Source organism: Amphiura filiformis, chromosome 8, assembly GCF_039555335.1.
Source record: "Amphiura filiformis chromosome 8, Afil_fr2py, whole genome shotgun sequence".
Lineage (NCBI taxonomy): Eukaryota > Metazoa > Echinodermata > Ophiuroidea > Amphilepidida > Amphiuridae > Amphiura > Amphiura filiformis.
Window position 1 is genome coordinate 37,095,893 of NC_092635.1, and position 15,099 is coordinate 37,110,991.

The 15,099-nt window shown below is 36.5% G+C and overlaps 1 protein-coding gene across 1 annotated transcript in view; it reads left to right on the plus strand.

Moving 5' to 3' along the window:
• Positions 1 to 6,646, plus strand: part of LOC140158994 (extracellular matrix organizing protein FRAS1-like) — a 233,186-nt gene extending 226,540 nt beyond the window's left edge. Inside the window, exons 61-62 of the mRNA XM_072182295.1 lie at positions 570 to 667; positions 705 to 6,646. Of these exons, the coding sequence (XP_072038396.1) occupies positions 570 to 667; positions 705 to 1,086 (480 nt within the window). The 3' untranslated portion in view covers positions 1,087 to 6,646. The remainder of the gene's footprint in view (positions 1 to 569; positions 668 to 704) is intronic.
• Positions 6,647 to 15,099: the final 8,453 nt, after the last annotated feature.

Here is a 15,099-nt window from a genome sequence, read left to right on the forward strand (position 1 = left end):
TAATTTGTCATAAAATTTGTATTATATCGTGAATTGCAAAAAATGAAAATTATTTGATATCAGAAAGACATGCTTCAGATTCAGAATGCAATTCGATCGCCTGAGGTGCTCTCATGTCCCACAAAAAATACTGTCGAAACGCCATAAACGCTCATTCTAGATCCCTTAACATTTTGTTGTAAAAAAATGAGATGCTTTAGTGCTCCCCATTCTCTCCCAAATGTGATTATTTGTGGGGACAATATTATTCTTTGGGGATATTATAGTTATTCTAGTCAGACCCCTTCTGAAATTTATGTATGTGGTGAGTGCCCATTCAATTCCTGTATAGTGTTTTCTTATAATTTGCCCCTTCATGCCATTGATGGCGTGGATTGACCTCTCTATGCTGTTGATGGTATGGATTGGTCCCTTCATGCTGTGGATAGGATAGGCGTCACAATCGCCCACGCTTTCATATTTCTGCGTTGCTAATTCCAGCCTGATTGGAGTTAGCCGAGCCACTGGCTACACAATCGTGTGTGAAATAACATTCATTACATTTTTGTCAATTTGTTTCTTTTCTACAGGTCAACTCAGGTCATCAGTGGTTCATGCAAGTCATCTACACCATCGGTCCAGCTGATGCGACGCCAAGGTATCGCAGATCACTCATGGCCGATGTACCGCTTTGGAGCTCATAGCATTAATTCACGAGAAGGAAGTAATAACGGCACAAATATGAGGGCGCTGATGCTAAACAAAACACAACTAGGCCGTGATGATGGTCTAACTATAATAGCATCGGCTGTTGTCAGCGTTCTGTTTGCAATTATAATTCTAGCTGTATTTATTATTGTTATAGGAAAGCGAAGACGTAGAAGACAGGACCAATTACAATCAGAAAAATACAATAATGACTTACAAAGTCCGAATAATAAAGACAGTGAAATAGAAGTTAATTTACATAAGACTGTCAAAGTTAGCACTGTAAATATTAATAAACCAGATAATGTGAATTCAAGTAAGGGTAAAAATGTCAAAGTTAAACAGGTCAATTTAGAGGTCAAAGTGCATAGTAATACACAAGGTGGAACAGAGGTTTGACCTTCATGTAAAAAGCAATACAAATTTTAACCTATTTTTTAAAAATTGAAAAAAAACGTTATTTAATCGGTGCTTTTGTCATATGTCAATGTTTTACTGAGTTATTTATATTGGATTTCATGAAACTTTGCAGATGAATAGCAGATATTAGGTTATTCTTTCTGCTTGTAACTTATTCAACATCTGTATTTATGTTAAAATTCAACCACATGAAAAATGCTGTCGTCTGCAAAGTTTCATGATGGCTGTTAGAGGAATACCATATCTGACTTTACCTAATGAGTCCCAGTGCTTAGACTAATGAATCATTGACTATAAACTTAATAAGTAGACTTTGAGTAGCAATACTAGGTCGTTGAGTAGCCTATGTATCTATGAAGCCATTCTACATATGAAAGTATTATAGGCCTACTATTGTTTATCTCACACTACAGAAAGGTGCACAACTTATTACGTTCTTGCCAAATTGTGTCATTTCACACATTTATTAAGTCATTCAATGTTAGTCTTGCCACTTTTACTGGACCAGTTCATATTCCGGGCATGACTTTTTTCAGTAAATCCCACCATTCTTTGCGGTTAGACCCGAGATGTCATGATTTGATGTTACGCCGATGTGCAAATCATTTAGCGAACATCGTTACTGTGCACTTACCCAGTAACGATGTGCCCGTTGGCATGAAGACAGCACAGGTCTACCCGCAAAGGCTTATGGGATTTACCAGAAAAGGTCAATTGTCTGAAGAAAAAACAAAATGGCACCCTGACACTGAAGCATTGTGGGTAATATTCTAATTCATTACAACCCATTTTCTACACCATTAAAACATGGGCTCTACCTCAGTTTCACCTGTTATTACCATAGTATGATCTTCTTTATTTGTTTCACTCGTTATGTTTTGTAAAGCTTGCAAAAAAAAATGAATATTTATTATGAATGTAAAGTAGTTGTATCTGTATTTTGTTTTTAACTCAGTCTTGAGCTATGTGTACAAATATTTTGCTATTATTTTGTTACAAACTTCTACTATCTAGTCTTTAATATGCTAGCAGTTTTTTCTCTGTAATATTTATGTACTGTACTATGCTAAGGGTTTTAATACTTTTTACCATGTAAATAATTGTATTCCTACAAGTAGGTTTCAACAAGCACACACATTGCCATGTAAAATTAATATGACTGCTATTGCTGCTCCTACAATTGTCTTATTCAATAAAATGATAAGCTAATTGCTAATAATTCAGATATTGTGGGTTCCATGTTTGTACTCAGGCAAATGAGGACACACCAGATGCACATGAACAGCAGATGTCCATGGCTCCCTTACAGTGTGACTATCCCATATACAACATAGAAACACATAAACAATGTCCACAATTGGTGGTGTATGGTCAGGTCACACTTGGATACTGAAAAATTACAGGGTCTTCAGTGAGACAAATTCAAATTCAAACATGTTTGCGCATTTGGATAGTTAAAACTCCCAAGTGGTACATCGCTGTCTAGATTTGGCAGTGGTGCACATGCGTCGGTGTTTGCCTGCAAATGAGGACATGCAAGATTTTTCACTCTAAACTGCAGACTTACCTGCAACCGAGGACAGTCCTCAGTCTCAAACTGCTGCAATAGACTTCAAATGCATGCTAAATGCATTTGAGCGATACTTGTGTATAAAATCCATCAGCAGTTGATGGCTAAAATTCTGTTTTGTATCATACACCAAAAAAATCTGCCATTTTAGTCCACGGTTAGGTGATGAAAACATGATACACGCGTCCGCAGTTAGACTGCAATACACACTGTCCTCGTTTGGTAGCAAACACACACAAGGGTGTGTATGTGCAGGGGTAAAGGAGCAAAATTGTCAAGTCATCATGCTGACCCTGTCCTGAAAACATGTACTATGCCTGACTCCAAAGACTCTCAATGGGTTTTAATTTGATTCCCAACTTCTGAATATGGTATTATATATAATTTTTACTATGCTTTCAAAACTTTCATAACTAATTTTCCCTGTGAACTGACATTAAAAACTAAGAAATATTTTCTGGGTTAATATATTAATATATGCTTGCGGAACTTTAGATTTGTCTGAAAATTATGACCATTGTCGATTGACATATAGATACTGCCAGCCTGCATTTGTATTGCTATGTTATGATATTAATATTGAGAATTTTATTTTTGTGACAATAAATTAATAGTTGGCTTTATAAAAAAAAGTAGATGCATTTTTAAATGATTTTAGATTAATTATTTTTTAATTGCATTAATAAATTAAGTGGTAGATTGAAAAATATCATGAGCATGCTGTACAGTTGTATGAGTGAGGAAGAAATTCATTTTTAAATCTTCAGCTACAGATTTTGACAAATTATGAAAAATTAAATTCAACTTTATATTAATTATTCAAATTTGAATTCCACTTATATTAATATATAGTAAGACTATTTTTACAGTATACTAAGAAATATGAGTATCAATATTCCATATGGTAATAAATACATATTTTCAGGTAATAATTATATACTTATTTTCAGCTTAATATTAATTAATTTTGAGCAGGTGTTATTTTATTACCCAATTGAGGCACCAACTTGCTTAGGTTGTGCAAAAATATATAGATGAGGTTCAAGTATCATTCATTGAGAAGCTTGGTAAGGTCGCTTGGGTCGCATGATTATTTATTTTTGAAGAAAACTTTTACCTGCTTCACTAGCAAAGGTGAAAATAAACAGGCTATGGACTTGTTTCAGGCCTGTTTCTTGCTTATTGTAGCCTGTTTGGATTAAAAATCACAAATACCAGGCTACACGTTTTGTCCACAGCCATACTGGCTTGCGAGTATGGAACCTTTGATTTATTTGTGCACAGCCTTCTTTTTTGATTTTTGATGACATGATCCTGTAGAAATTACACATATTACTTTAATCAGTCTCATCCTAGAATGGACAGTTCATCAGTGTACATTGCTACAGTATAGTTATGATACTTAGCCATTTAGTATGATGATGCTAGTGTTCCCCCAGAGCTTTCTTGAGTGTATGTATGTATTATTATTATTGCTATATTGTATTTACATTTTATGTATAAGAGTTTGTATGCTGTAGTTTGTGTACTTAGTGTAGCGCATTCAAGAGCATTAGCATCATTGTATCTTCACATCAGGGATAAAGTACGCTTTGGTTCACCTCTAGTTTTGTAGTGACGTTGGTGCATTTTTGGGTTGCGTCGCAAGCGTGCCAACATATCGCCCTTGTATGCATATGTCTATGCCCTGTACTCATGATTCTCTAATGTGACAACTGAAGTACATGCCTACATTACTACTGAACTTGAGGCGAACCAAAGCTTAGTCATTTTGTGTTTTAACATGGCCAAATTGAAAAAAATATTTGTTGGTCATATTTTACAATACAGTAATTTAATACCAAAAGAATTAAATAGAAAAGAAGCAGATAAAAATATGACCCACAAATATATTTTGTTCTGGTCAGAATACATAACATGCTGCAAAAAACTGTATTACATTTTTTAACCCACTTGACTTGGCCACCCATTGTACTCTCAGTCAGTCAGTCTGTCTTACTTGTTTGAAAAAAAAGTGGCCATTTTTTTATTATTTTTATATAGATGTATATTATTATTTTTGTGTGTAAATACCACATTGAAAGAAGTAACAATAACTGATATCATAAGTATTAAACTAAAGTTGACCTTGTGAATTTGACTAAACCCAATATGAGGTAAGTTTACTAATACATTGCATACACAAAATGGAAAGAGGTATCGTCATCTTGCAATAATTTATGATGTGATCAAAGCAAAGTGAGCCATATGCACAGAAAAAGAGATGGAGATTCCGGACTCCTTATACTGGGTATTTGGGTCCTTGCTCATGGAATTATCGCATTAACCAAACAAACAAATAAACAAACAAAGTCCCCAATAAGTTTGAAACAGTTGAAAGATGATATCTGTTTGCAAAGCATGCATTGAAATTTGTACTTTAAAAACAGGCTCTCAACAAAAAGGTAAATTTGCTGTGAATAAAATGGGTTGTTCTGTGACCCACGCAGGTCATATTAGGTAGACAGCAACAGGCTATATTATGTAAATTTATGGAGTGGCCTGACTGACCAGACCAGCATTAATAAGTGAATTTGCTTCACCATCTCGCACAAGTCTATTTAGATGATTTAGGATTATATGATAAGTTCTAGTTTGCAACATATGTTTGTTTCTGCGCTTTGAAGCATGCACACATTTCCCCTATCGGTATGCAATATGACGTCACTCATGATATGGGGGGAATTTTCCATGGTAATACAATAAAACTAAGTGGCCGGTATGAATGGGTGTGAAATCAATCTAGGGACCTGTTTCTCTGTCACCTAAGAACTGTCTTCCAACATGGCTGCCATTTCAACTGTCTTCCAACATGGCTGCCATTTCAATTGTCTTCCAACATGGCTGCCATTTCAATTGTATTACCGTTCTGGTTGATTTATTGTCTAGGGTCTATATATTCTTGGTTTTTAACATGACATAGGCAAACTATTAAACACACGATTCTCATGGCTGCATATGCTTCAAGGTGTTAACTGTTTTATGGTGCTACCAGCTGTTTGTACATGGCGGGAAGAATTGTCATAGAAACAAAATCTTGCATAAAAAATACAGACTTGAATATATTTCAGGTTATCAAATTATTTATGTTATTTTATTGAAGTTTGACAGGTTTGTATGTATTTCTAAAATCTTTTGAGATTTGCTTTTCTGCAATTGGTAATATTCGTTTTAAAGTTTTATGCACTTGGTGTGGTCATAATGAAGAAATATTAAATTCTTGACTTACAAACCTGGCTCTCTCACAGTATTTCAAGAGTCACTGCCTAAGTTGTCAGTGTACTGTAGAGGTAAAGTATTGAACTTTAGCTTCTAGTGTTGAGGTGGTTCAATTTGAATAATTTTATTGGATCTCATCTCATAAAAGTTATTCAAATTGGGAAGTTTTCTAAGCATCTTTATGAAAAATAACTGAAATTAATATTGTGTTTTAGTTTACACTATGTAATTTTAGACTAGACTTAAGTTCAGGAATGTAAAACAACTAGCTTTTTAATATATAATAATTATATATTGTTAACAATAAAAGTGTTGTAGTAACTATGGTTACCTATGGATTTAGTGCTTCCAAATTTCCTTACATGCTTTTGGCTGAATTTAAAGCACTGCCAACCAACTAAGTTGATATTTGTATAAATGTTTTATGTGTGAATACTTGTTAAAAACATCACTGAACCAGCATCAAATGAAGTGTATAATTTATTGGCAACATTAATTAGGTAGTCATATTTTTTTGCCTGGGTATTATTTTCTATTTAAGTGATATTTTTTTCTAAACAATACCTTCTAGATATACATTTTTTAAATTATCATAGGTGTTATCAACAGAAGTATGCTGTTTAAGTGTTTATGTTGGCATATATGTTTTTTGTATGCTTGTTGCATTGGATGAGAATAATGCAAATGAATAAATACGGGCAGGAAAAGGGACACATTTTGTGTTGTTGTTGTCTTTTTTTTTGTCATGACTACTGACTACTGAGGTATTTTGTTATTTTCTTAAATCTTACCAATAATTGACATCTTACACAACTTAAGTTGACATTTTTAATTTGTCTAAACCCAGCAAGTTTACCTTAATCTCCCATACAGGGGGTGTGAATTGCAAATGGGGATACCTGAATGGGTGACTCCATTTGAAATTTACACTCCCTGTCTGGGAGATTAAGGTTGTGTTTGTCATAGGGTGTGTATGGATTTCAACTGAAATAACCCATTATACCCCTTCAGGTGTTCCCTTAATAGCTACAAATTAATAATGTATCATTGAAATACAAGCTTGGCTCCCCGGCTTTGCTACCAAAATCATTGGGCTATTCCAGTTGCAATCCTTACACCTCCTATAGAAGACATGATCTTAATCTCCCACACAGGGAGTGTTGATTTCAAATGGGAGTCGCCCATTCAGGTAATCCTAATTTGAAATTCACACTCCCTGTGTGATACTAGTCTCAGGATAGATTAAGGTCATGTCTTCCATAGGGGGTGTAATGATTTCAACCAGAATAGTCCAATGAACCCCAAGGTGATTATCACATAAATGACACCAATCCTGGCCTTGTCAGCCTTTGAACAGACATACATTGATGATTCATTGTGCAAAGTGGCAAACTCAATAGGGCTGTGTAATAATCATGTGCAATGGAGGGGAATTCTCGTAATTGTCTGCCAAAAGTTCCTTGGCCCTCCATATCCATGTGCCAGAAAATCTTTGTACCCTCTTTACACATGTCAGCTCATCATGGCCATTGTTTTTGTGTTATCAATTATCTAAATGATAACCAGTCGATAACTTTATTTCATTCATCCACGATTAAGTTTATTTTTATCTTATCGGTCCTGAATACACATGAATTATTTAACAAGTAGCAACGAACTGATAAGATACTGTTATTTGCTTGGAAACCACATTGTCAGCTACATGTACCAGCTTATTACTGTCAAAACAATAGCTATCAAATACACATGTTTCAACATATGACCTTCGATACAAACAAGTTTCACCTAGTATATACGTGATCGTCCAATGTGATACTAATTTGTTAAGACAAGACAAGCTGTTTCAGATAAATCCGTTTCCTGCTATACCAGGAAAAATAGAGATATTTATGAGGCAATAAACAATAGTGATGAATCAAGTAAATTTTATTAACAATTTAATACAAATTTGAGTTCCAATCACACAATCAGCTGCACAGTTCACTATGTTGTCAATAATAAAAACCTTAGTTAGAAAGTTGTCAGTGCAACAATCAAATATCTTGTTTGTCATGATTACACCTCCCAGTTTTCCCTTTGCATTTTACATTACTATTCAGTATTATCGCACAAAGATGGAATGCATGTTTGACTCCGCACAGTCAACTGCATTTGTTTACCTCTATTGTAGTCTTCCGCAACATGTCTATAGTTTGATCAACTCGTAATAGGCGGAAAATGTTAGGCTTTTACCACTACGCCGGAAAGTAGACCTACGCTAAGAGTCAAGCAGCGAGTGGCATGCATGATAGAGCCGGCAACTTGTGAAACCGCCGTATGGCATTTTCCATATACTCGGATAGTTATCGAACCCCAACCGTTTTAGCTTGTATTTATATTGTTTATTAACATAGGCCTATTTGTTTGTGATATTTCAACCGTTTTAAAATTTCAAAATAATCCCATTCAATTACACAGTTGACGATGAAAATTTACTGAATTTAGAGAATGCACAGCGACCACCACCTGCTAAGAGTGGTAGCCTATTAGTTGACCTGTCATGAATTGTGTGTGTTTGACTTGAATTAATGCGAGATGTCACAAGAACATTAAAATAAAATAATTTGATATCAATCCACTATGCTTCAACCAATAATTTTAATTAAGCAATTCACTCAGACCTTTAGTCACCAACTTCTATTGTTATGCATAGTCGCGCTAACAGCCAATCGATACATGTTGAAATCAGCACAATTCAGAAATGTCAGTTAAAAACATAGTGCTTGGATACACATTAAACAAAATCCGGGTCTTAACATTAGGCATGAAATGTGTAAGATTTTTTATTTTTATAGGCCTTAATGGGAACAAGTGAACACAGGTCACATGGGAACAAGTGAACACGGAACAAGGGCACACACCACAAGGGAACAGCCTATGGATACAGGGCCTATAGCACATCGTGTGGGTCTATACAAATTTATTATAGTTTGGTCACAATTTCCGTTTTGATTTCACCTTTTGTGTCAGTTCCTGCACCTTCTAATACAGGTTTGACGATCACATGACAAATCGAATCTGTGGCGTCAATATTGATATCAATATCAATTTAAGGCTGTTCCAGTTAAATTACATACCCATTGACATTTTGGCTGTTCCATTTAATTTACATACTCCCTCTGAAATAATGTCCCCAAAATAGCTGTTCCATTTAATTTACATACTCTCTCTGAAAATGGCCGTTCCATTTAATTTACATACCCTCTGGAATAGCTTTCCCTAATCAAATTGCATTGTAATTTCAATTTATCAAATTGCATAGCTTCACTGTGAATAAGAGAGAGACAGGTTTGACGATCATGTGACAAATCGAATCTGACGTCAATATTGATATTGATATCAATTATGCTGTTCCAGTTAAATTACATACCCATTGGCCATTGTCTGTTCCATTTAATTTACATACTCCCTCTGAAATAATGGCCCCAAAATAGCGGTTCCATTTAATTTACATACTCCCTCTGAAGTGGCTGTTCCATTTAATTTACATACTCTGGAATAGATTTCCCCTAACTTGTGAACTTCAATCTATCAAATTCAGGTTTGACGATCATGTGACAAATCGAATCTATGACGGGCCATATTGATATCGATATCAATTATGCTGTTCCAGTTAAATTACATACCCATTGGCCATTGCCTGTTCCATTTAATTAACATACTCCCTCTGAAATAATGGCCCCAAATAGCTGTTCTATTTAATTTACATACTCCCTCTGAAATGGCTGTTCCATTTAATTTACATACTCCCTCTGGAATAGATTTCCTCTAATTAAATTGCATATCAGGGCTGTCAACTCTCACGCATTGGCCGTGAATCCCACGCATTGGGTCACTTTCTCACGGTCTCACGCCAAGGTAGTAAAATTTACTCCTAGGTAGTAAATCTCACGCAAAACGCTGGAAAATAAGTAAAATCTCACGCGTCATCAAAATAATTTGTTGCTCCTACCCCCCCCCCTTTGCCTAAACGGCAGTTTTGACATTAAAGCCATATTATAACATTTGCTGAGGAGAACGCCCTCAAAAAAAAAATTTTATTCTGTTTTTACACAATTGTAATGTGCTTTTAGTCAATAAAGATACTCTGCAAAAATCAAGACTTTAGGTGCTGTAGTTTTGTCAAAATCCGAGATTTAGAATAAAACGATGGAACCGGCGTTTTATTATTACGATGGAAATATTAGTCGAACACGTATGCACAGTGTATACACAGCGTGCGGGATACACATACACACACAGCCCGAGGATCGTACCGTATTACAACCGCGGGAGTAACATGCATGGGCGCTATTAGTAAATTCAAATTTTCTATGCTTTGCCTCGCGTGTTCGGCTCAAAATTAAAAGGGGACATATCTGACAGTAAAAGCTAACATTTTATGGAAAATAAATGCTAATCTATTTTTACAGAAATGTTATAATACGGTATGGCTTTAACCTCAAAGTGCGTTGAGAATAGGCATGGTCCTTCAACTCCAATATCAATTTTCATTGTCTAGATTAGGGGATTAACCCCAACCCTACCCGTGGTATTTTTGCTATCTGAAGGGAAAGAAGAAAAGGAGAGGAGGTGAGAAGGCGCCTGTATAAGCTTTCTTCAGTAGATAGCATGGTGCCTATATAAGCTATCTTCAGTAGATAGCAAGGTGCCTGTATAAGCTATCTTCAGTAGATAGCAAGGTGCCTGTATAAGCTATCTTCAGTAGATGAGGGTGCCTGTATAAGCTGTCTTCAGTATCTTTCAGCAAGGTGCCTGTAGTTATCCTCAGTAGATAGAAAGGTGCCTGTATAAGCTATCTTCATGTAGATAGTATAGGGTATGTATAAGCTGTCTTCGGTAGATAGCAAGGTGCATCTATACGCTATCTTCAGTAGATAGCAAGGTGCCTGTATAAGCTATCTTCAGTAGATAGCTAGGTGCCTGTATAAGCTATCTTCAGTAGATAGCAAGCTGCCTGCATAATCTATCTTCAGAAGATAGCTAGGCAGTGATGCCAACGCCGCGCCTTAGGCGCACAATTGGGCTACTTGGCGATCACTTGCCGCTACTCAAAAAAGCATGCCGCTACTTGTCTAAAATTGGGCTACTTTTGCCAGTCTAAGGCCGCGGCACTAATTTGATGTATTTTCCTTTCACTTTAGCCGATTTATAAAGGTTTTGAGTCTTTGAAGCTCAAAATTAAAATTACAATGGGTTTTGTGACCATTTATTGATCGGTCAGTAACTTCCCAGTAAGTACCGGAAGTTTCAAAGTCAAGTGCTTTTCCGCCCAATTGGGTGTTTTGAGGTCTAAATTCGGGTAAATCCGCCCAATTATCCGGTATTGGGCGCTTTTTTGGAAGTTAAAAAAATTGGGCTACTTGAGAATCCTTTATCGCGGCCTGGTGAGTCAATGCGCCGCGCCTTGACGCTGAAAAGTTTTGGCAACACTGTAGCTAGGTACCTGTATAAGCTATCTTCAGTAGATAGCAAGGTGCCTGTATAAGCTGTCTTCAGTAGATAGCAAGGTGACTGCATAAGCTATCTTCAGTGGATAGCAAGTTGCCTGTATAAGCTGTCTTCAGTGGATAGCAAGGTGCCTGATAAGCTATCTTCAGTAGATAGCAAGGTGCCTGTATAGGCTATCTTCAGTAGATAGCAAGGTGCCTGTAGGCCTATAAGCTATCTTCAGTGGATAGCAAGGTGCCTGTATAAGTTATCTTCAGTAGATAGCAAGGTGCCTGTATAAGCTGTCTTCAGTAGATAGCAAGGTGCCTGTATAAGCTATCTTCAGTAGATAGCAAGGTGCCTGTATAAGCTATTTTCAGTAGATAGCAAGGTGCCTGCAGAGTGAGTATAAGCTGTCTTCAGTGGATAGCAAGGTGCCTGTATAAGCTATTTTCAGTAGCAAGGTGCCTGTATAAGCTGTCTTCAGTAGACAACAAGGTGCCTGTATAAGCTGTCTTCAGTAGACAGCAAGGTGCCTGTATAAGCTGTCTTCAGTAGACAGCAAGGTGCCTGTATAAGCTGTCTTCAGTAGACAACAAGGTGCCTGTATAAGCTGTCTTCGGTTGATATCAAGGTGCCCGGTATAAGCAATCTTCGGTAGATAATACGGGGTATGTATAAACTATCTTCAGTAGATAGTAAGGTGTCTGATATGATGGACAGCACATTCCCAGGAAATGTTAGTGTTTGGAGGGAAATTGTGTATAAAAACATGCTATAAATTGTGGGAAATTTAGCTTGCTTGCCGGGAAATTAACATTTTTTCGAGCCGTAAGCTATCTTCAGAGCTAGCAAGGTGCATGTAGGCCTAAGCTATCTTCAGTAGATAGGCGCCTATCCCCTAAAAAAAAATTCTGTCCCCCAGTAAAAACCCAAAATTACGAAAATGTCCACTTTTGGCTGTAATTTTAGAAAAATTTGTTGATTTTGCCTCCCTAAAATTCACCTTGCCCCCTGAAAATCCTGGTGATGCCACTAGTTTTCATAGGGTTTTGACGTATAAAATATCGTACGTGAAAGCGCTTGAACACGGGCGAGTGCCCTAACCCCAAAATTTTTTAATAGATATGGAATCTGGTCAGCGGTACGATACTACGGCATTACATACGTTTTTGGCGTATAAAATGTCGTACGTGGGAGTGATTTAACACGGGAAAGTACCAAAACCCTCAAAATCAGGACCATTTGTGCACTTTTGACATTTTGACCGACGACGTTGAGGGCACTACAGCACATGTTTTCTTGAATGAAATAGGCCTACTATAATGTCTACAGTAGATAGCAAGGTGCCTGTATAAGCTATCTTCAGAAGATAGCAAGGTGTCCGTATAAGCAATCTTAAGTAAATAGCAACGTGCCTTGAAGACAGCTTATAGGCCTACAGGCATCTTGCTATCTACTGAAAATAGCTTATCATACAGGCACCTTGCTATCTACTGAAGATAGCTTATATACAGGCACCTTGCTATCCACTGAAGACAGCTTATACTCACTCTGCAGGCACCTTGCTATCTACTGAAAATAGCTTATAGGCCTACAGGCACCTTGCTATCTACTGAAGATAGCTTATACAGGCACCTTGCTATCTACTGAAGACAGCTTATACAGGCACCTAGTACCTTGCTATCTACTGAAGATAGCTTATACAGGCACCTTGCTATCCACTGAAGACAGCTTATACAGGCACCTTGCTATCCACTGAAGATAGCTTATACAGGCACCTTGCTATCTACTGAAGACAGCTTATACAGGCACCTTGCTATCTACTGAAGATAGCTTATACAGGCACCTAGCTATCTTCTGAAGATATATTATGCAGGCACCTTGCTATCTACTGAAGATAGCTTATACAGGCACCTAGCTATCTACTGTAGATAGCTTATACAGGCACCTTGCTATCTACTGAAGATAACTTATACAGGCACCTTGCTATCTACTAAAGACAGCTTATACAGGCACCTTGCTATCTACTGAAGATAACTTATACAGGCACCTTGCTATCCACTGAAGACAGCGTATAGAGGCACCTTGCTATCTACCGAAGACAGCTTATACATACCCCATACTATCTACTGAAGATAGCTTATACAGGCACCTTTCTATCTACTGAGGATAACTTATACAGGCACCTTGCTATCTACTGAAAGCTACTGAAGACAGCTTATACAGGCACCTTGCTATCTACTGAAGATAGCTATCTACTGAAGATAGCTTTAGCTTCTAGGCGCCATGCTATCTACTGAAGAATGCTTATACAGGCGCCTTCTCACCTCCTCTCCTTTCCCTTCAGATAGCAAAAATACCACGGGTAGGGTTGGGGTTAATCCCCTAATCTAGACAATGAAAATTGATATTGGAGTTGAAGGACCATGCCTATTCTCAACAAAATTGGTAGTCGGAATTGAAAAATGGTGCAATCAAAACCGAAATTCTGACAAAACTATGACATGTAGCTTTATATGATGTGCTTTAGAAAGTTGGAAAATCTTTTGTTAGCGAATTATGTTACTTTGAAAAGCAAAAACATTGACCCCAAAAAAGCTCGCTGGGCAAGTTTGAAAATCGAAAATCTTACACTTATAGAAGCCTATATTCAGTACCAACCATTATTATATACAACAGGGTGTCCCTAAAAGAACTGCATTGTTGGGAACTGAACTTCTTGGGTATTTTAACGCATAGAGCAAACATTTTTATAACTAAATAACCGATGTGGTTGAGGAATATATTAGCTATCACATACTTTTTGAATTTTGAAAATTGACGGCTCCTTTTTTTGAAATAAAAGAATCTTTTGAAACTACCTCAGTTTCAGCATGGTTTCAGCCCATCCACGGAGCACAGCCGGCCAGAGGGTAACATGAGTAGGTTTGTTTCACCTTGAAGGCAAGGATAGTCTTGCAAATATGGGCTAACTTTCCCCTAGGCCATCCAATATGCCAGATACAGTAGGACTACAACTGGTATCTATGGTCAGTTTATACTCGTATTTTCCACATCTGTTATTTTAATATGCTCCTTTAAGGGATCTAGAATGAGCGTTTATTGCGTTTCGACAGTATTTTTTGTGGGACATGAGAGCACCACAGACCTATCGAATTGCATTCTGAATACGAAGCATGTCTTTCTGATATCAAATAATTTTCATTTTTGAAAATTACAATATATATACTAAATTTTATGACAAATTATAAAATTTGATATTTTTCAAATTTTTGATATATAACAGTCCTCAAGTAAATTATATAAATCTAATGATATATTCTTAAAATATATGTAGCTGGGAGGAAAAGCCGACGGTCAATTGAAAATTTTGACCTTTCATATTGAAGATATGGATTTTTTTCCCAAAAAGACCTAATTTTTTTTGGTGTTTTGGGAAAAATAATCCATATCTCCAATACGAAAGTTCAAAATGTTCGATTGATCGTCGTCTTTTCATCCCACCTACATAAACTTCAAGTATAAATCATCAGATTTGTAAAGTTTACTTGAGTACTGTTAAATATCAAAAATATCAATTTTAATGATTTGTCATAAAATGTATTATTATATTGCGAATTTCAAAAAATCAAAATTATTTGATATCAGAAGGACATTCTTCATATTCAGAATGCAATTCGATATGTCTGATG